General features: G+C 44.2%; 1 protein-coding gene across 1 annotated transcript in view; it reads left to right on the top strand.

The window, feature by feature from the left end:
- EFCAB14 (EF-hand calcium binding domain 14) overlaps positions 1-23,050 on the top strand; it is a 53,806-nt gene that overhangs the window by 16,720 nt on the left and 14,036 nt on the right. The window contains exons 4-6 of the mRNA XM_030206292.1: positions 11,061-11,159; positions 15,755-15,865; positions 19,963-20,067. Coding sequence (XP_030062152.1) covers positions 11,061-11,159; positions 15,755-15,865; positions 19,963-20,067 — 315 coding nt within the window. The remainder of the gene's footprint in view (positions 1-11,060; positions 11,160-15,754; positions 15,866-19,962; positions 20,068-23,050) is intronic.

The raw sequence follows: 23,050 nt of genomic DNA, 5'->3' as shown, positions 1-23,050 counted from the left end.
GTTTGAACAAACTTACGGAAAGAGCCAACTCACATAGAGTCCACACTCACTATTCATCAATGCATTTTACAACCACTTTGATCCCTCATCCCCACCCCAATCTATCACGCACTTATCCACGGAACTATGGACACCATATGTCTTTGTCTAACACTACCCTTTAGCTTCCCATTGCCCCCCTCCAATTACTTCTATGTTGATATGCCATTGTCATATTCCAAATCTGACATTTGAATGTCTCTTATACCTTTGCACAATGTAATCCATAACCAAATTGTAACAAATGTATTTCTATTATTCATATCCTATTGTAAGCCACACTGAGCCCGCAAAAAGGTGGGAAAATGTGGGATACAAATGCAATAAATAAATAAATAAATGCTGGGGAATCTGGGGCACAGAGACATGTGGTCCCTGAGGGGAGTCGACACTGGAAGGACTTATGCAGCAGCACCCGCTGGATAGATCTCTGGCCCTTGGTCCATGAGCTGATGACTGTGCTTGTTGAAGTGCATCAGCATCGAGGGTGCTTGCGCCTTCTGTGCTCCCTGAATGGCCCTAAGCCAGCAGTGAGTCTCCGCAGCTTCAGTAGCTTACCTCTACACTGATCGCCTCAGCGCCTCAGCTTTTCCTGAATCCCCCGCCCCATGGGCACATCCGGCCCTTTCTCCCTGAGCCTGGCTGGGCTTTTTTCACAATGCATTGTTGGCAAGGGTGCCTGTGCCTGCCACGCCTCTCGGCTCAGCCTCACATGACGCTTAGCCTAAGGTGAGGCCTCCAACTCTGGTGTCACATGCAGCACCTGCATAGACTGCCGCCTGTGTCTGTAGACGGTGCAGGGAGTTTCATAGGAGTTGAGGCTGAAACCCACTCATTGATGCCCCTGTCAGAAGCGGTCTCGGCCCTCCCGTGCAGAGTTCCTGGCCGACACCAATAAGGGGCGCGTAGGAGTCGGATGATGATCCCTGGTACTGCTCCACAGCTCTTCCCTGATGATCTTGTGAGGAATTGGGAGTCTCCTCTGTCAGCTTCGCTCTTCCTCATGGGTTTCACATCCATGCACTGGATTCAGAGCTCCTCTGACTTTCATAGGCCCCAGTTGCCTCATCACTCCATGATGGTTGAATCCACGCTCAAGAGAGCTGGGAGTTCTAGGAACTATGCTTTGACGTCTCCAGGCAGGGACCCCTGGATTAATTTGTTTGGAAAATGCGGCACCACAAGTGTATTCTTACAAGACCTGGTATGTGTTACACTCTCTCTCCCAACAGAGCAGGTCGAGTCGCTTTACCCGTTGGTTGAGCTGCAGACAGTGTGACACACATTCTTAGCCAGGGGCGTTTATGACATTTTTTACTGTGGCTTCCAGGATCTATGCCCACAGTATGGCTGCATGTCTCTGACTTGTAGATTCAGGGGAGACTGGTGAATATCATGTTCAAACCCCTTTTGTAGAGCAGATAGAGAAGTTCGCTGACATAAAAAAATGCTACAAATCCCAGAGCAAGCAGTTGCTTCCCCATGTCTGTCTCAATAGCAGACTATAGACTTTTCCTCCAGGAACTTGTCCAAACCTTTTTTTTTTTTTTTTAAACCTAGATACGCAAACTGCTATGACCACATCCTCCGGCAGAGAGTTCCCGAGCGTTTTGTTGAGTGAAAAAATATTTCCTCCTATTTGTGTTAAAGTATTTTCATGTAACTTCCTCCATGTTTAGTAGTAGTAGTTCCCCATGTCTTTGAACTTTTTGGAACGAGTAAAAAAAATCTATTACTTGTTCTACACCACTCAGGATTTTGTAGCCCTCATCATATCTTCCCTTATCTGTCTCTTTTTTTTTTTTTTTCCCCAACCTGAAGAGCCCTAACCTCTTTAGCCTTTCCTCATATGAGAGGAGTTCCATCCCCTTTATCATTTTGGTCGCTGTTATTTGAACCTTTTCTAATTCTGCTGTATTTCTTTTTTTTTTTTTTTTTTGAGATACGGTGAGCAGAACTGAATGCAGTACTCAAGGTTGCGGTTGTACCATGGAGCGATACAGAGGCATTATATAACTTTCGGTCTTTATTCCCCATCCCTTTCCTAATAATTCCTAGCATCCTCTTTCCTTTTTTGGCTGCTGCTGCTGCGCACTGAGCAGAAGATTTCAGTGTATTGCATTGTATTATCTACAACACCTAGATCTTGAGTGCTGACCTCTGAGGTGGACCCTAGCATCGGGTAACTATGATTCGAATTATTCTTTTCAATGTGCATCACCTTGCATTTGTCCACATTAAAATTCATCTGCCATTTGAACACCCAGTCTTCCAATTTCGTAAGGTCTTCCTGCAATATTTCACAGTTCGCACATGTTTTAGCAGCCTTGAATAGTTTTGTCATCTGCAAATTTAATCACCTCGCTCATCGTTCCAATTTCCATATCATTTATAAATACATTAAATAGCACCAGACCCAGTAGTGTTCCCTGTGGCACTCCACTGTTCACCTTCCTCCATTGAGAGAAATGACCATTTAACCCTACCCTCTGTTTTGTGTCCAGTAATCAATTCCTAATCCACATCAGAACCTTGCCTCCTATCCCATGACTCTTTAATTTTCTCAGGAGTCTCTCCTCATGAGAGACTCCTGAGAAGCTTTCTGAAAATCTACACTACATCAACCGGCTCACCTTTATCCACATGTTTATTCACACCTTCAAAGAAATGAAGCAGACTGGTCAGGCTAGTCTTCCCTTGGCTGAACACATGCTGACTCTGTCCCATTAAACCATGGGTCTTCTGTATTCATGTCCTCTCATCTCTGTCATAGGGCAGATTCTACTGCCACACAGGCAGGATCACGGGAACAGGATTCTGATTGCTCCTTACTGGCTCCAGCAGATCTGGCTTCCTCTTCTGGCAGTCATCTTCCGAGAACCATGGAACTGGGAGTATTCTCCATCTGTCATCACACGGAATGAGGAGTCTCTTCTACATCCCCTCCTCCAGACTCTAGCTCTCACGGGTGATTGTGACCTGGATTGGCCACTGTCGGAGACAGGGTGCTGGGCTAGATGGACCTTTGGTCTGTCCCAGTGTGGCGATGCTTATGTCTTATGACTTGGATGTTTAGAGCTTCGGATTAGCTTCCTTGCATCTTCCTGTGGGTGTCTCCATGGTCTTGTTGGCTTTCAGGAACTTTCATTAAGAGGTGTTCCTCCTTTCTAGTGGTGGAGGTATGTCAGTTGGTGTGCGGAGGAGGGGCCCTAGATCCCCTTTCTTGCCTTGCACAGACCCCGATTCCACACCTTCTACATCTTTCTGAGTTTGATCTGAAGCTCAGTTCAGTTTGGTTGTTTTCCTGTACTTTGATGTGCTTGACTTGGACAGTCTTGTTTTCGGTGGCTGTTTTTCGGCTCTTGGGGTCGGTGAGCTTCAGGCCCAGGTGGGGTTCCACCTTACCCTAAATTTCATAGCGATAGAGTAACTTTGCATACACCCTGAGTTCCTGCCTAAAGTTGTGTGGGGGTTTTATCTGTATCAGTTGATTGTCATGCCTGTGTCCTTCCTGCAGTCTCATTCCCCTTGTGAGTGTTCACTGCAGAACTTGGCCTACAAGCAAGCATTGGCCTTTTGCTTGAAGCGGCCTAAACACCACAGGCAGTTTTCCCAACTTTTTGTTTCCTTGCATCCCAACAGGATGGAGGTCACCGTTGGGAAACGCAGAAAATCTAATTGGCTACCAGATATTTTTAATTTTCTTAGGCCCAGGCTGGGCTGTCCAGGAGGGTCCTCTCCAGGTTCACAGTGTCGGAGCCATGGCTGCGTCGTTTGGGGAAGTTTGCTAGGCTGCTATGTGGTCTTCATTCCACACATTCACATCTCATTCCTGCTTTAAGTAGCATGCCTTGAGCAGTATATCCGATGTGACAGTCAGTTTGGATACATGGAGTTGTATTTTCAAAGCACTTAGACTTACAAAATTTCATAGTAACCTATGGATCTTTGTAATTCTAAGTGCTTTGAAAATGAGCCCCTTAGTAATGCAGAATTAATTTGGGGTTGTAGAATGTAACTCCTCCCACCAAGGCTTGGATTTTGTTTTGTTTTTTTTCCCTGTCCCAGGCTGTACTTTTGACGATTTGCATGTGGTCTCAGGTTCATGTGTTTTCTAACCTCGCCATTGCATGGGGCAATTCATCATTGGTTGGTCATGTTTCCAGTGAGCCTGGTAGCTAGGGATTCCTCATATGTGAGAATATTAGCCTGCTTGTCCACGTAGAAAGCGAAGATACTTACCTGTAGCAGATATTCTCCATGGACAGCAGACTATATATTCTCACATACCCTCCTTCCTCCCCTTGGAGTTGATTCTTCATAGTATGCTGTAGTATTGCACTGTTGGTCACGCGCTCTCATGGCAGGTGGGAAGGCACCGCATGCACAGTGGACCACAACTTGTGCTCCAGACAGCTCTGTAAAAGTTGATACAAGCTCCAGTCTGGGCAATGCAGACCACTTTACCCACTTGAGAGAATATGTAGCCTGTTGTCCTCAGAGAATACCTGTTCTAGGTAAGTATCTTCACATTCTTTTCCTCTACCCTCTCACCACTGCCCAGTTGGAGCAACTTTGGTCTTCTCTTTAGTCAGCAGGGTTTGGTTGCCTCTCTAGCACTGGTGGCCTCTGTGCTGCCATGCAGTCTTCCTCTTCCTTTATCATCCAGCCCCACAAGCACTAATTCAACAGCAGGTGCACTCCTGAACATGGAGGTAGTAATTCTTTGTAGAAGCCATTGATGAGGTCTTATCTGGACTATTGTATCTGTTTTTTCCAAAAGGCTATAGACAGTCAGTCAAAAGCCCTATAAGATGAGACTTGAGGTTCTTAGTTATGTGTACCTTGGACTCTAGAGGAGCAAAAGATATAGAAATTCAACTCTCAAAGGCAGAAATAATATGCAGGAAGCAAATTATTTCAGTGGAAGGAATCTGGTAGTGTGGACTCTTGTCCTTAAAGGCTCATGCTTCAATAATTTCACCTTTAGTCTCTTGTCACTTTTCAGTAGGCATTAATTTATATAACAGTATCTTGGATGTAAGGCTCAGAGGTGAAGGTAAAAAGTAGTGGAGTTCAAGAAGGTCTGCTACAGGCACAGAAGTTCCTTAACTACAGAACAGTAAATGGAATGCTTGAGTTTAGCCAGTCAGAGAGTTGCACGGGGACAGAAATCTTACCCGTCCCCACTGGAATCTTACCCATCCCCATCCATCCCCGCAAAAATGTAACCCATCCCCACCCATCACTGTAAGAATTTAATGGTACATAAAAGAAAATTCCAGTCAGCTCCCTCAGTCTCTTTCTGGATTTGAGCCACAGAACTGTAGGCAAGGAAGGAATGGAAGCTGAAACTTGGAACACTCTGGTGTGCACATGTAAGATTTGTCTCTGATTTACGGCACTGTGTGCCGAGAGGTCACCACATGCACGCGCCAGTAGGTCAGGTGACATCTGATGCTCATGCCTGTGTCAGAGCTGGGAACAAAGAGGATTAATTGTAACATAGTAAGTGACAGCAAATAAAGACCAGAATGGTCCATCCAGCCTGCCCAATAGTCACACTCAATATCAATTCATGATTAAATCAATGAGTGTGATATTATATACTTGATTATGATCTTTCTTTTGTGTTTCTGGAACATAGACCATAGAAGTCTATCTGGCCCTAGCCTTATGTTCCAACTGCTGGAGTTGTGGTTGAAGCCCACTCCAGTCTATGCGTCTTCTCATTTGTGGGACACAAATCGTAAAAATCTGTCCAGAACTGTCCTTATGTTCCAGCCACTGAAGTTGCTGTCTAAGCCCTTTCCAGCCCATCCTAAACCAGACTTCCATATATTAGACACAGACCATACAAGTCTGCCCGATATTGGCCCTAGTTAATCACAGCCAGAGTCGCCATCTAAGCATTACTTCACACATCCACACACATGCAGCCATTTATGGTTAGGTTTTTTTTTATAACTCCCATTTTCTAATTAGAGATCCTCTGTGTTCATCCCACGCCTTTTTGAATTCCATCATCATTTGTATCTCTACCACCTCCTTAATGGAAAATATTCCACATTTGTGCTGTTAAAGCAAAGAGGAGGAGGAGGAGGAGGAGACAGCACTCAAAAGAACTTGGTACGTGGTAGATGAGAGGCTGGTGCAGGTGTAGCTTACACTTCCACGGGAACGCCGCAGAACTGCTTCCATCCCGGCGGGAACCCCACAGGAACTGCTTCCGTCCCTGCGGGATTCCCGCAAACCCCGTTCCCGTGCAGCTCTCTCTAGTCTAAAGCAATGGAAAAGGATGAAATTTGAGACTAGTTTGGTGTCAATGAACCTTATCTGCTGTCGTCATATTCTGTGAGGGTGAGTCTGCAGAAAACCACTTTGAGCTCCAGGTTTAGCAGAACTCATGAGCTAAGAAATGATCGTTTTATTCAGCTGGAAGAATGTATTGTCTTGCTGCAGAGCTGCCAAATCTATTGTAACACAATAATGGTTGCTAGGTTTTGGATTTGTACTGCAAACAAGAATGCAACAGATTCATTCCATATAAAGAGCAAATCTGTAGAAACACAAAGAGCAGAATTAGCTGGCATGTTCAAAATGCTCTGAGTTTCCCCTCTTGTTCTTATTCTTCCAATACATTTTATTTTTTTTTTCCATTCTATTAGTATAAAACGGTCTTTATAAAAATTCTCCCTTATTAGTCCCTAGAGCAGGTGTGTCAAACCTCAGCCCTCGCCCAGTTGTGTTTTCAGCATTTCCACAATGAATATGCGTAAGATCTATTTTTATACAGTGAAGGCATTGTATACAAATAAATCTCATACATATTGATTGAGGAAATGCTGAAAATCTGACTGGGTTGTGGCCCTCGAGGACCAAGGTTGAGAGCCCTGAACAACTTGCAGCTAAATGTGTGTGTACAGATATGCAGCCCTAATGTGCACAGATAGATATCTATCTGTGGTTGTGTGCACATACAGTGGTGGAAATAAGTATTTGATCCCTTGCTGATTTTGTAAGTTTGCCCACTGACAAAGACATGAGCAGCCCATAATTGAAGGGTAGGTTATTGGTAACAGTGAGAGATAGCACATCACAAATTAAATCCGGAAAATCACATTGTGGAAAGTATATGAATTTATTTGCATTCTGCAGAGGGAAATAAGTATTTAATCCCTCTGGCAAACAAGACCTAATACTTGGTGGCAAAACCCTTGTTGGCAAGCACAGCGGTCAGACGTCTTCTGTAGTTGATGATGAGGTTTGCACACATGTCAGGAGGAATTTTGGTCCACTCCTCTTTGCAGATCATCTCTAAATCATTAAGAGTTCTGGGCTGTCGCTTGGCAACTCGCAGCTTCAGCTCCCTCCATAAGTTTTCAATGGGATTAAGGTCTGGTGACTGGCTAGGCCACTCCATGACCCTAATGTGCTTCTTCCTGAGCCACTCCTTTGTTGCCTTGGCTGTATGTTTTGGGTCATTGTCGTGCTGGAAGACCCAGCCACGACCCATTTTTAAGGCCCTGGCGGAGGGAAGGAGGTTGTCACTCAGAATTGTACGGTACATGGCCCCATCCATTCTCCCATTGATGCGGTGAAGTAGTCCTGTGCCCTTAGCAGAGAAACACCCCCAAAACATAACATTTCCACCTCCATGCTTGACAGTGGGGACGGTGTTCTTTGGGTCATAGGCAGCATTTCTCTTCCTCCAAACACGGCGAGTTGAGTTCATGCCAAAGAGCTCAATTTTTGTCTCATCTGACCACAGCACCTTCTCCCAATCACTCTCAGCATCATCCAGGTGTTCACTGGCAAACTTCAGACGGGCCGTCACATGTGCCTTCCGGAGCAGGGGGACCTTGCGGGCACTGCAGGATTGCAATCCGTTATGTCGTAATGTGTTACCAATGGTTTTCGTGGTGACAGTGGTCCCAGCTGCCTTGAGATCATTGACAAGTTCCCCCCTTGTAGTTGTAGGCTGATTTCTAACCTTCCTCATGATCAAGGATACCCCACGAGGTGAGATTTTGCGTGGAGCCCCAGATCTTTGTCGATTGACAGTCATTTTGTACTTCTTCCATTTTCTTACTATGGCACCAACAGTTGTCTCCTTCTCGCCCAGCGTCTTACTAATGGTTTTGTAGCCCATTCCAGCCTTGTGCAGGTGTATGATCTTGTCCCTGACATCCTTAGACAGCTCCTTGCTCTTGGCCATTTTGTAGAGGTTAGAGTCTGACTGATTCACTGTGGACAGGTGTCTTTCATACAGGTGACCATTGCCGACAGCTGTCTGTCATGCAGGTAACGAGTTGATTTGGAGCATCTACCTGGTCTGTAGGGGCCAGATCTCTTACTGGTTGGTGGGGGATCAAATACTTATTTCCCTCTGCAGAATGCAAATAAATTCATATACTTTCCACAATGTGATTTTCCGGATTTAATTTGTGATGTGCTATCTCTCACTGTTACCAATAACCTACCCTTCAATTATGGGCTGCTCATGTCTTTGTCAGTGGGCAAACTTACAAAATCAGCAAGGGATCAAATACTTATTTCCACCACTGTATATACATAATAGGGCTGCACATTGATTACAAATTTTAATTGCCTAAAGCATCCTCCCCCTCATATTTCCTCCTGTTCCGTGCAAAATATAGACAGCAGAAGTAAATTCTCACAACTGACATGTTTCAATTACTAAACTTAAAAATAAAATAATTTTTCTTACTTCTTGTCTGGTGATTTTATTTTTCTAATCTTGTTCCCTGTCTCTGGTTCTGCTCCTCTCTCTCTGTGCTCTGAGCTCTGTTTCTAGAGCCTCCTGTCCATTCACTACTTTCTTTTCTCTCCTCTTTTTCTTCCCTCCTTGCCCTATATCCATCTTTCATGTCCAACTTTATTCCATTTTTCTGCCACCTCCTCAAGTCTATCTAGTATCCAGCTCTTCCCTTTCCCTTCATCCATGGTCTGCATCTCTTCCCTTCTCTCTTTTCTTCATTCCCTACCATCTATGTGCATTTCCCCTCTCTTCCCTTCTCCTACCCTCTGTTCATGTCCGCCATCGCTCTTTCTTTCTTTCTTTCTTTCTTTCTTTCTTTCTTTCTTTCTTTCTTTCTTTCTTTCTTTCTTTCTTTCTTTCCCCATTTCCACATCTATCCCTCTCCTCCTGCCATCCAGCATCACCCCTTTCTCCCTCTTTCCCCAACATCCAGCATTTCTCATCTCTCTATCATCCACCATCGACCCATCTCTTTCCCCTCACCATCCAGCATCACCTCTGTGTATTTCTCCCCCTACTGTTCAGTATCACCCATCTCGTCCCTCTCACACACCATCACCATCCAACATTGCCCTGTCTCTGTCCTGCCCCGCCCCAACCATCTACCATCACTCAGTCTCCCCTCACCACTGCTACCAGAAAAACAAAACCATCGTCCATTGCCTCATTCCTCTCCCCCCCCCCCCAACCATCTATTATTGCCTTGCCCTCTCCCTGTATCCTGCATTATCTCATCTTTTCTCCTCTCCATAGTTTGCACTGCTCTCTGTCCTCACCCAACATAGTCTGCGTTGTCCCATCTCTGCTTCTTTGTTCACCACGGCTCTTACGCAACTGCAAGTAAAAGGAAGGTGGAGGGATGTTCCCCTGTACTTGCTGCTGCTGGATCTGCTGGACCCAGAAACAAGGAAGTTACGTGTCCCTGCACCTGCTTTTTGCGTGCAGTTGCCTGCCACTACTGTGGAAAAGAAAAGCAGGGGATTGGTGCTGGAGCTCCGGAGGAGAGGACAGGAAGACAAGGCGGAGCAAAGCTGGATATGGAGGATGGGGAAGACAGAGAAATGCATTAACTGCTTTAAAATTTTTAAAGTTTAACATTTAATGTGTTAATCGTGTTATTAACCCGTTAATTGTGCAGCCCGTATATGTATGTGTGTATTTCCTTGTTCAAACCATCCCCCACTTATGTCAATTCAGTCAACCATATTTCCCCAAGATGGGTTTTGTTTGTTTGTTTTAAAGCATGACTGGGCAAATCCCACTTTTTAAGGAGCCCCTTAAGGCATGATGTTACCCCTTAGAACACAGCAGAGAGAGGGAGCAAAGTACAAACAAAAGTCCAACTAGAAAAAGTACCTGGAGCCTTCAAAAAAGGGACATAAATCCTTTAATCATACGTGTTGGTGAAACAATCCTTGAATTGGACCCAAGGATTGTTTCACCAATACGTATGATTGACAGAGGCTCACGTCCCTTTTTTGAAGGCTCCAGGTACTTTTTCTATTTGTTACCCCTTAGAAAGCATCTTGACCCCCTTGGTAGGCCACCTTTTTAATAATGACTGGTGATAACATGAGAGGGATGAAGTAGAGCCTAGCCTCAGAGTCAGCTAGTCAGCAGCCAGTGAGTGCCAAGCGGACTTACAGTTGGGAAGGGAGAGCATAGTGCCAAACCTCTCTTCCCCATCACATGAGCCAGCCTGCCAGAGTCTCTTCCCCTCCTGCAGCAGTGACAAGGGAGGAGCCAGTTAGCCTCCAAGCATCAACAGCTTCCAGATTGGGATGGGAGCATAATGGCAAAGGTTTTCTTCCCCTAGCAAGTGCCAGGCTGTCTGAGTCTGTGAGCATCTTGTGTTAGTCTTTGGGTTCTGTTTTTAAAAAATTATCCTTGGGTGCATTCATCTTTCTGGATTCATGCATCAGTTGTCGAGCCTGCATTAGGCTCTTACAAGTGCCCAATTTTCTAGATGTTACTTGTACTGTGGGCAAATAGGGGCTTGCAAAGTGAGGAAGGAGGTGACTGCCTCTAATTACCTGGGACTGGGTTTTTGTCCTTTCATTTTAAAATATCTGTGACTTTTTGTGGGGGTGTTGGGATATGTAATATACCTTTTCCTCTGTTGGTTATAACTGAGGGACAGTTTGTTAAAAGATTTAAAAAGAAAATGATGGTGGAGTGCAGCAAGGGCTAAGAATCAAGCTGAAACAGATTTCACTGTTTTTCATATATTTCTTTTTAGATTGCTTTGTTGGCATCTGCTGTAAGTCACCTCAAAGCCAATGTCAAGTCTGCTTCTGATCTGCTCACTCTTCCCAACACCGTGGAGGAACTCCAGAAGGTGAGGAGATGAACAGCATGATACGATTGAATGCCTCCAAACTACAAAAACTGCACATGCATAGTTCTTCAGTCTTTCAGTCCAGAAAACTTCATCGGTTTAAATACCCAGTTCCAAATGGCACTTTGTGAAACTGACGAAAGATGCTAGTTGCTTACTCTAGGGACATGGCACACAGCTAGTGCTTCTCTTGAGATGGGTGGGAGGGAAGAGGGTAGAAGGATATCCTTATCAAGGCACATAGTTTTTTTGTGAGAGAAGCCTTCTGAATTTTCACTGTGACCTAATAATTTCCTTTGGTTCTGGCCTTCTGCAGGAGTTTGTCACTTAATTTCAGTCTATATTATAGCTTGTGTGAGTGCATAACTCCAGTTCCATGTTCTTGGACAAATGACGTTTGTTTATTACATTTGTACCCTGCGCTTTCCCACACATGGCAGGCTTACATAGTAAAAAGAAGAATATACAATTTGTAGTAAACGTAATATTTATTTTATTTTTGTTACATTTGTACCCCGTGCTTTCCCACTCATGACAGGCTCAATGCGGCTTAGGTACTTATTTGTACCTGGGGCCACGGAGGGTTAGGTGACTTGCCCAGAGTCACAAGGAGCTGCCTGTGCCTGAAGTGGGAATCAAACTCAGTTCCTCAGTTCCCCAGGACCAAAGTCCACCACCCTAACCACTAGGCTACTCCTCCACTGTTGCTACCATTTGAGATTCTACATGGAATGTTGCTATTCCACTAGCAACATTCCATGTAGAAGTCGGCCCTTGCAGATCACCAATGTGACCGCGCAGGCTTCTGCTTCTGCGAGTCTGACGTCCTGCATGTACGTGCAGGACGTCAGACTCACAGAAACAGAAGCCTGCGCAGCCTTCTACATGGAATGTTGCTAGTGGAATAACAACATTCCATGTAGAATCTCCAATAGTAGCAACATTCCATGTAGAATCTCCAATAGTAGCAACATTCCATGTAGAATCTCCAATAGTATCTATTTTATTTTTGTTACATTTGTACCCTGCGCTTTCCCACTCATGGCAGGCTCAATGCGGCTTACATGGGGCAATGGAGGGTTAAGTGACTTGCCCAGAGTCACAAGGAGCTGCCTGTGCCTGAAGTGGGAATCAAACTCAGTTCCCCAGGACCAAAGTCCACCACTCTAACCACTAGACCACTCCTCCACTCATATTAATGTGGTTAATGGATAAGTAAATTGAACAAAGGAGGAATTAGGTGTATAAGTACATTGTTTAGCTTACGGCAGAGTGATGCCAATAGTGAGAAGCTTGTGCCTGGTGTGCTGTTCAGGTGGCAGAGGCCTGATGGGTCTCTGCATACAGTGTCATGTAAGGGAGGGTAAGGCCAGGAGAGGGTTTTAGGTTCCCACCTACAACAAACATAAATAGATGAAGAACATTGTTGTATGGGGATAACTTCTAAAAGAATTGATAATAAATCTTTGCTTTTTTTTATTATGGTTTGTTTTGGCAAGTAAAGAAATGTAATATTGTATAGCTTGAATATTTGTCATGAAAGGTTTTTAGTAAAGCTATCCAATTATCTTCCATCTGTAATTCATTTTTAAATCCGAGTTATGCAAGCTGCAAAGTCCCTTGTGCAGGAAGGCAGATAATGATGTATCCCAAAGATACTGGCTTGTGAAGGGTGTTTGTGCTATGTGATTGCCTGCAGGTTTTCTTAGTATCCCTTCTGCAGGAGGGAGGAAAATAGATTTGCCCAAGGTTGCAGATTAGTGCCAGAGAAGCTATTAACTTGGTTTCCAGGGGAGGATTTAGGTTTCATTGCTGTGACCTCCAGGTCATGCCTATATTTGTATTAATAAAAATTAGGGGTGGACATTTAGTTCACTCTTAATGCAATTCGTTTTTTGTTTTTTAATTTTAACTACCATTAAATTTTTAAATCATCAAAATTTTTAAAATCCTGTTTGTTGTCCAGCATTGCTTTCTCTCCCCTGCCTATCCTATTTCACCTTGGCATGGCACAACATAAGAGGGAAAGCATTGGCATCATTTGCAAGTAGCATGAGGGAATTGTTGCCAGAGACCCAATGAAGAGCCAGATAAATGTTAAGATAAAGGGGGGGGGGATGCTGGACCTGTGTGCTGGGGGGGGAGTCAGCAGCAGGAGAGGAGAGAAATGGGTGTCTGTGTCAGGGATAACAGGTTTAACAGCAGAAAGAGATCCACTTGGGTGTATGTACAGGGGAAGAGTGCTACAGGGGAGGAGAAAGGTCGGTACCTCTATGGAGGGGAGGGGGTGTAATGTGCTGTAGGGAAGGAAGTGTGTGGATGCAACTTTCATTATATCCAGCAGGTTTAAAAAATTTCTGTGCAGTGGAAATTTACTAGTACCGAGCCATCCAGTCCAGAGATGCAACTAACCATGTAATTAAAATTTTTAATGCCATGATTAATTTTCATTAAAATGTTTAATCGCTGCCCACCCCTAATTGAATAACATATTGTGAAGGAAAATCAGCCATGCTGAGCATTTGTTCAAAAGGATGTTTGGGTCAATGTTTAAAAAAATTTTGAAATGTTTGTGCCCAAAATGCATGTCATGATTTAAGTGTGATTAATTGTGTGATTAAAACATTTAATCGCACAGCCGGTTGTGATTAAAATCTTTAATCGTTGCCAGCCCCTAATAAAAATAATAGTTCAGTAATCATTTCTAGAGTTCTGTTTAGACTAAACAGGTCTTGGTTGCATTAGGAGGTCACAGCTCCTGTGTTTCTTAAAGCACTGGTCACTGGCAGTTATTTAGTGTTCCTGTCAGTCTTCACTGAGCTTTAAAATAACTTGCCCACATAGAGCAGTGGTTACCAAAACTGTCTTGGGGGCTCCCCAGATAGTCAGGTTTTCAACATATCCACGATGAATAATCACAAGAGATTTACAGGCACTGTCACCACTGCATGGAGATCTCTGTCATGCAGTAAATATCCTGACTGGCCGGGGAGCCCCCCCCCCCCCCCCCCCCCCCCCCCCCCCCCAAGATAGGTTTTAGAACTGCTGCAATAGGGCCTTTGAGGAAAACGGTAACGGAATTCAAACATGCGTGGGATAACATAAAGGAATCCTGTTCAGAAGGAAAGGATCCTCAGGAGCTTAACCGAGATTGGATAGCAGAGCCGGTAGTTGGAGGCGGGGCTGGAGTTTGGGAGGCGGGGTTAGTGCTGGGCAGACTTATACGGTCTGTGCCAGAGCCGGTGGTGGGAGGCAGGGCTAGTGCTGGGCAGACTTATACGGTCTGTGCCCTGAAGAGCACAGGTACAAATCAAAGTAGGGTATACACAAAAGTAGCACACATGAGTTGTCTTGTTGGGCAGACTGGATGGACCGTGCAGGTCTTTTTCTGCCATCATCTACTATGTTACTATAATCCTACTATATTGTAGCCTTCCCCTTTAATAATATATTTGGAAGGTGATAGTACATTAAAACACTTTTTTTTTCTGATGCCTTTCGTGGAATGCCAGGTTAGCTTTGCTCCCAGTTTTCCTAGCCTGTGACTGCACAGCCATTTTTTTTATGTAGCTGATATTTTGGAGTGTTGCTGCTTTCTCTGAATGCCAAGTTGTACTACAGTTGAATGTTTGAAGGGTGAGGGGAGGAGGTTAGGGAGTTCATCAGGTTTAAATGCCTTGAGATAGGAATGTAGTGTCTTTGGGACTGTTCTAGTGGAACTAACACAAACCTGTATAGTGGAATGAGGGTGGGCTCACTTAACTTAGCCGATGACCTAATGTATGTTACAACCCAATTTATTACCCATTACCTTCATGCATTACCATAATGTATACTCCCTTACCATGTATATATGCACATGATATATATATAGATATATACCATGATCTGTTCCATGTATGTTACCACGTAGATATGCACCTGAACGCAATACCATTTGTAATTCTGTTACCCGGAAATGGCATCCGCCACATTGAGCCTGCAAATTGATGGGAAAATGTGGGATACAAATGCTACAAATAAAATAAATTATTCTGTATGCATATTCTGCAAATTCAACTCATTGATTCTATTTTAAATATATTCATGCACAGCCTTTACTGCTCCAGAATGAGGTACTAACTGTTCTATCCTGTATTGTGGATAAGGCCACTTGTGGCTTTTAAAGTCCTAATGCTATTGCCAGTCAGGCATGTAAACAATTTTGCATGTTGTTTTGAAACTAATTTTAAAACAATTCAGCAAATGGGCTCCCCCCCCCAAAAAAAAACAAAAAAAAAAACAAAACTAGTACATGGTTAGTGTTTCCTGTGGACTAATGCCTGTGTCTTGATGTTCAGTCGGCGTGAACTCACTCAAGGAGCTGCTTCTAGCAGTGGCTGAGCCTTGTGTAAAGCCACTGAACCAGATTCACTTTTTGGTGCTTTGATAAATGGCCTGCGGGAAATGTTTATATTCTACCTCCAACTCCTCTTTGCCAAAAAATGAATTTCTGCTGTATTGACCTCTCTGGACTTCTAAATGCAGTTGGTGTATTCTGAGATCTGGGAGGTATAAAATTAAATTCTGACCTTTTTAATGTGTAATATTTTCAGAGTGTGGCCACCATTGGCAGTACGCTAACCAGTGTTCATCAAAATGTGGAGACCTTTCAGGCTGCCGTAGACGAGCAGAAGACAAAAATGGAGACACTTCAGCATGATGTCGTATGTAAACTTCTTCAATTATGTACATGTTTAGAATAAGGGTTAATCTCCATGGACAGTTGGGATATAATCAGCCACACACATGGGGGAAAGGGGATGGTGTTTGATTATATTGCTTTTCTGTAGTTACAATCAAAGTGGACAACGTATTATATACAGGTACTTATTTTGTACCTGGGGAACTGGAAGGTAGTGACTTGCCCAGAGTCACAATGAGCTGTAGTGGGAATTGAACACGGTTCCCCTGGTTCTCGGGCCACTGCACTAGCCATTGGGCTACTCCTTCCTGAGGTCATCCATGATGGCGCCAGGTTAGATCTGCTCCAAGCCCATAAGAGTCTGAAATTTTTTCTGGACATGTGCAAGTGGCCTCTCCTGTATGACCATTGCTCTTCTGCTTGGCAAAGCAGGTATTGATCTGCTCTCTCCCTTCATTAAATATCTCAGAAAGTAAAGATAAAAACAAAAAAAGAACATTTTTCCAGGGTTTTGCCTCACATCTCGAAAGGCAACCGAAAATGCCCTGAATTGGTGCCTGCAAGTTTTTCCTCGTGACATAAAAAAAGCACCAACCCACAGGGCTCTGATGAAAGGTTCAAACTCTTAAGGATGCTGGTGTACCTAGGGGCTTTTCTCAATACATGGGTAATCATGTTAATCCACTTTTAAAGATAATGAATAAGAGAGAAAAAAAATGATAAAATGGTACCTTTTTTTTTAATTGGCCTGATTTAATACATTTTTTGACTAGCTTTCAAAGGCAATTTCCTTAGCAGCAGCAGCAAATTCCAGAGAATCAAGAGACTTGTGGGGGTATGATTATCAGCAGGGAGACAGATAATGCTGACTGACTAAGGAGCATACTGTCCTGTGTGGCAGAGATCAGTTTGATACTCTATCTCCAGCAGGCGGTGGACGGTTCCTCCTGCTTCTGTGGCTCCTGTTCCAAGTTCCTTGGTTCATTTGAGCTTGGGGATGTCTAGGCTGGTAGAGGTGCTTAACTTAGGGTACATCTGGCGGTGCCATGTCCCCCGCTACTTCCTTCCTCCTCCTCACCGAACTTGGAGGAAAAAAAATAATGCCGGAAGAGAGCAGATTTGTACTTGCGTGACATTCTGGAGGAGAGGGGGCATCCTGCACTCTTGCAGCTCTCTGGATTCAGCCACCTGATTGGAGTCAAAAGGCCTGTCGGTACCGGTAAGGCCGGCAAAACTGTGAGTATGAACTGTCATTCTTCCCCTTTGTCGGGTTTGGTTCTATTCGGGTTAGTGCACCTGTGGTGGTACACAATTTTTTTTTTTTTTTGAGCAGCCTGTGTGGGGGTTTGCTTGAGTTTTCTGGACTACCATTGTGTCAGCCTGGGAGCGATTTTGGTGTGCTTTATTACAGTACCTCTCTTCAGTCAGCGGCAGCCATTTTGGTCACAGGCTGCAGTAATGAGTTGATCTTTCTTTTCTCTTAACAGCTTTCTGGTTGTTGTGGTACGTACTGTTCCAGTTCCCTTGATTGACTGAGGTTTTTTGTGGTTTTGGGTATCAGCGCCTTCTCACATGGCGAATTCCTTCACAGAAGAAGCCTGGACCTTGCTGCTCCCAGGTCACTCTCGGCTGCCCTTGCAGCCTTCTCTTTGGTGGCCTTCTCCAGGCTATTATGCCCATCTGCATTTTCAGTCTGTTGCTTACTTCTCTTTCTGAGGCCTTGGCTATGCTGGTGTGGGCTGTTCTCTTTTCTTGGGGGCAGTGTCTCCTCATGGTTGCCTGGCCTGGTCTTTCCCAGCTGCATTGGCAGCCTTTGGCTTGTGCCTATGCTTGCAGGGATATTTGCAGCTCTTCAGGTACTGGATTGCATTGTTCCTTGTTTTGCTGGCTGCTGCTCTGTGCTTCTTGGACTTTTTTTTTTTTTTTTTCCCCTTCTTCCCGGGCAGGCCATTTTTTCTTCTCTGATGTGAGATCAGCTATTGGCCTGTGTCCACATGAGCATCTTGTGGTGTGCTGCTGCTGCCTTTGGGGCACATCTGTCATCCCAGCATGACCTTCCTAATGCGGTGAACCCATACTGTGTCTGGAGCCTTAGACTCCCGGTCATCTGACCTGTTCTCAGTCCCTTGTGGCATTGTCCCGACTGCATTTGTGGACTTCGACTTCAGCATATGGCGGCATTTTCACCTAGTAATTCTCTGTGCCATCGGCCACCTTGGCGCTGATCCGGCAAGGGCGAGTGCCCTTAAGATTATTTAGTACTTGTACTATTTTTATTTATTTATTCCTTTCAGACGCTCTTGCCTTGCAATTTGGAGTAGGTGCCAGGTGGGATGCCTGGCAGGTTGCAACCTTCTGTTTTTTTTGCTGCTGATCGGCGGAAGACAGTTTGTCTTCCACCGATCAGAAGCCATGAAGAACAGCCTCTTAATGGCCGCTGTACCAGGACCCTCCTGCTGGGGACTACGCAGGCTGCCCGGCCTCACTGTCTGCTGCATATTATCAGGTTCTTGCTGTCTTGAGTGCCCTCTCTCTCTCCGCTGGGCAGGCGACGTGGTTGTGTCTTATAGGTAACCAACCTGCTCCTGGCAAAGTTGAACCACCACCTCGTAAAGATGTGCAACATCTGCACCACCCAAGAAGACAATTTTCCGACCCATAGTCTGAAGACCCAGCAGTCTGGATATGGGTATACCAGGATGCCTTTCTTGCACTATTCTGAGGCCAGTGACCACCACTTTTGAGAGGATTCATGGGACAATTGTAAGACCAAAGGCAAACCTGGCATTGATTTATGGCACCCCAACACTGCAAACCTTAAAACCATTTGGTGCTCCTTCCAAATTGGAAGGTGTGCTTCATAGAGATCACCATCCCCAGGCACAAAGTTTCCAACAGGAAATATCAAATACAAAGCATCAAGTTCATGCTCTTCAGATCAGGAAAGTGATAGGAATTTTGTAGGGTGGTCAGACTCTTCATCCTGTCTGGCGGAACAAAGTAAAATGGGAGTTGTGTAGAAATGACTTATAGTGCACCCACTTCAGCTTAGGTACTTGAGTGGCAGTCAGTGTCCAAACAGTTGAGAGATCACACAACATGTATGGCAGTTTGTAAGGTGCCTCCCTCAGAAATATGTGGGGCTGCTATGTGGTTGGCTTACTTTTTCTAAGCATGGGGGTGCATATTTTCACTGAGGAGGCCACCTGTTGGGGTCTGGCTACTCAGAGCCCATTTTTCATTATCCCAACCCATATAGGGACTGCTTTGTTACATCTCATTCATCTGGACTGATCTGGTGGATAAGGAAGAAAAAATTTGGACTTGCCTGCTAATTTTCGTTCCCTTCAGTCCTACCTGACCAGTCCAGAGTTCTGCTGTGGTTTTCCCGTTTTTTTCCACTTGGTTTGATGCAGGAGCCTTTGGGGTCTCCTGGAGATACTGAGGGTGTGGTCCTACCTTACTGGCTATAATGTATTTTAGGTGATTGGAACAAAATTGAAAGTAGACTAAAGTAAAACTGAACAGTGGCTAGCTTCACCATCTGCTGGTAGAGGTAGTGTCCTCAACTGGCTTGGTAGGACTCAATGACAGAAAATTTAGCAGGCAAGACCAAATATTTTCTTCTGGACATTTTGCCCTTTTTGTACAGTTATTAAATCTGGTCCTTATTTTTTTTTTTTTTTTACTTTTTCCAGTTCTTTTTTTTTTTTTTTTCAATCCTTTTTTTGTCTCTGGGCAGAGAGTGTAGGTTATGCTTCAGGCATGACAGCTGGCTCTGCTGCACCATGTTTTCAGATCCTCTGTAAAAGAATTTGTGCAAACAGTTCAGCATTTTATCCAGCTCCGTGTTGGTGGTGCTGCCACTGCTATTCTTAACCTGAAAGGGCGTTCTAAGCAAATGTTCTTGTGGGCATTTTGCTGTAACACCCAAAGAATATAACATAAAAACGTTTGCTTCAGTAAGGAGTACTGTACAGCTGTTACTGCGTCTATGGCTACTGAATACTGACATATATATGTAAAGGGCACGGTTAGTTAACTGGCATGAGCTGTTTCTGATCATAGCAAGTTTACTGAATACGAAAGCTTATTCTCTTCTTGTTCTTGCTGTTTCAGGCTGAGCTGGTCACACAAGGAAGTAAAAATGCACAGGAAAGATCACCATCTTCCACAGTGGCACCTGGATTCAATAACCAAACCCAGAGTGAGACTTTCAGACAGGTACTCTTCATGCTGGCGCTTTTTCCAGTTCATAAAGCACCAACTTTGTCATGAGTCCGCATGGACAATTTTGCTAGGTGATAGTTTCTTCGTGTATCTAGTTGTGTCTTTTTTTCTAAGTATGTATGGACCTTTTTGAGAAGCTTCTCAACTTATTACGGGCTTCCTTTCCAGACAGTAACTTTCAGACCAGAATAGCAAAAGACCTAAATAATGAGTTTCACAAGTTTCAACAGCTGGCAAAGCTCAGGGATAACACTTCCATATTTAATCTGTAATCATAATGTCTTTGACTCAATAGGATTATTACTCTTCTGTCGGAGCCAGTTAAAAAAAAAAAAAAAAAGCGATGTCCCAGATTAAACGTAGATTTCTTTTGTACAGAATAGATCTCTTGATATGTTATGCTGGCATGGGAATGCTAGTCCTTGTACTGTGATTCCATTCCACCTTGACTTTTGAAAGCTGGCCTTCTCTGTTCCCTACAGGAACAGTCTATGCTGTGCTACACGGTTCTTCTTTTCCACAATACCAAAAATAGTTCAATGCGGATGACAATAACAAAATAACGGAATAAATAATCCGAAAACTTACAGAAAATACAATAAGTGTCACGAAAATTGCGGGTTCAGGAGCCAGTGCTGAGAAGGTCGCAATATTCCCAACTTCTGTAGATCAGTTTGTGCTGGGAGTGGCACTCAGATTTATCCCAGTGACTAGCTTAGATGTTGAAACTGCTTCTTGCCTGGAAGTATAATGGCAGTTGGCGGTGTGTGCAGCAGCAAGATAGCGGTGCCATCGAAGATGGCTGAGTGATGCTCCCACTGAGCGGACCATCATAGCAGCACCTCTGGGCAGTGCAATTCCTGTCACGGGGGCTGTCGGGACATTTTCAAGGCCAGTGTTTAACATATGACAGATTCTGGCAAGCAGACAGCTGCTTCTGGTAGTCAGAGCAGGGGGGGTTGAGGAATAGGAGATCGCACGTTGCCTTCCCAAGTCTTCTCACATATGTGTACCGTTATAAAATCTGACAAAAACATGGTTGAATTTAGCAGAAGTTTAAAACTTTTTAAATGTATAAATAGACAATAGCACAAATCAGGATGTCTCGAGTATATCAACTGCTCACAAGTGTCAGATTTGCCATTAAGGTCCCCCTTTTAATTTTTTTTTTCTGAGAGGTACGTTTTAAGGGATCATTGAACTTGATGGGATGATTGCACTTGGTTTAGGCCCATTCTTATCTATATATATATATAAAAGGCAAGACCAACGTTCTATGAAGCCTCCAGCCGGAAGTGTGAAGCGCCAGAGATATCCGGTTTCCCCATGAGTGAAGGAAAACAGCACAGCACGAAATCTCACACAGTGAAGGACTCAGAGGGGGGAGGGGAGAGAGATGCCCTCACTCTCTCTAACAAAAACACAGAACAGCAGGAAACTTAACACTGAAGGACTGGACTTGGAGGGGGGAGGGGGAGGGAGAGAGGGCAGGGACACACACTCCCACATGCACACTCTGAAGAAAACCTTGCTAGTCCCCGTTTCATTTGCATTAGAAACGGGGCTTTTTTACTAGTATTAGATGTTACATGATTTTCTCTTTGGACATTTTAATCTGCATACCATTAAGGACTGATTCTACATGCTGAGTTAGGCAGTATCTGGAACCCACGTTTAAAACAGAAAAAATACTATCTATTCTTCTCTTTCTTCCTTTTTGATATGTGTCAGGCCAGAGGCAAATAAATTCTATCTATATGTAAAACACTGTAGAGTACACCTGGCATATTTGTTTTCTGCTAAAAGAAAAATCTTGATTATTTAAAGGAAACACTTCATAGCATTTGCTATACGAAATTTGTATAGCTAATTTTAAAATGATAAAGAATGATTACTTACACCTGCCCCTGGCTTTTGTGAGGTGAGTTTTGCTGTTCCATTTTGTCTTTTGTTCGTTCTTTCTTGTCTTTTCTCTCCCTCTGCCCTCCTTCTGCAACCTTTGTTTTTTCTCCAAATATTCTAAAGGGAAAGGGGGGAAAGGGAAATTGTACTTGATATACCGCCTTTCTGAGGTTTTTGCAACTACATTCAAAGAGGTTTACGTATATTCAGGTACTTATTTTGTACCAGGGGCAATGGAGGGTTAAGTGACTTGCCCAGAGTCACAAGGAGCTGCAGTGGGAATTGGACCCAAATCCCCAGGATCAAAGTCCACTGCACTAACCACTAACCTACTTCTCCACTAGCAACATTCCATGTAGAAGCTTGCCTTGCAGATCAGCAACGCGGCTGCGCAGGCTTCTGTTTCTGTGAGTCTGACGTCCTGCACGTACGTGCAGGACGTCAGACTCACAGAAACAGAAGCCTGCGCAGCCGCGTTGCTGATCTGCAAGGGCAGGCTTCTACATGGAATGTTGCTAGTGGAATAGCAACATTAACATTCCATGTAGAATCTCCAATAGTAGCAACATTCCATGTAGAATCTACAAATAGTTTCAACATTCCATCTAGAATCTCCAGTAGGGAAAGGGAAATGATATACTGTCTTTCTGAGGTTTTTTGCAACTACATTCAAAGCGGTTTACATATATTCAGGTACTTATTTTGTACCAGGGGCAATGGAGGGTTAAGTGACTTGCCCAGAGTCACAAGGAGCTGCAGTGGGAATCGAACTCAGTTCCCCATGATCAAAGTCCACTGCACTAACCACTAGGCTACTCCTCCACTCCAGCTACAGGTCCCTTTTCCACATGCAGCCTAAAGTGATCTGACCTAGTTTCCTTTTGCTAGAAGCTGTGCATAGTTCTACAGGCTGCATCTCTTCACCTAGAATCTGGACAGAAGGGCTGTTTCATACCTTGGTGGCTCCTTCATTGGCATCCTTTGAGAGGAAGACTGCAACTGCTTCTTGCTGGCCTCCCACTTAGTCACCTCTCCCCTCTCCAGTTGGTTCAAAACTCTGCTGTCCGTCTCATCT

Source organism: Microcaecilia unicolor, chromosome 6 (genome assembly GCF_901765095.1).
Source record: "Microcaecilia unicolor chromosome 6, aMicUni1.1, whole genome shotgun sequence".
Classification (NCBI taxonomy): Eukaryota; Metazoa; Chordata; class Amphibia; order Gymnophiona; family Siphonopidae; genus Microcaecilia; species Microcaecilia unicolor.
This window is presented reverse-complemented; position numbering and strand designations above follow the sequence as displayed.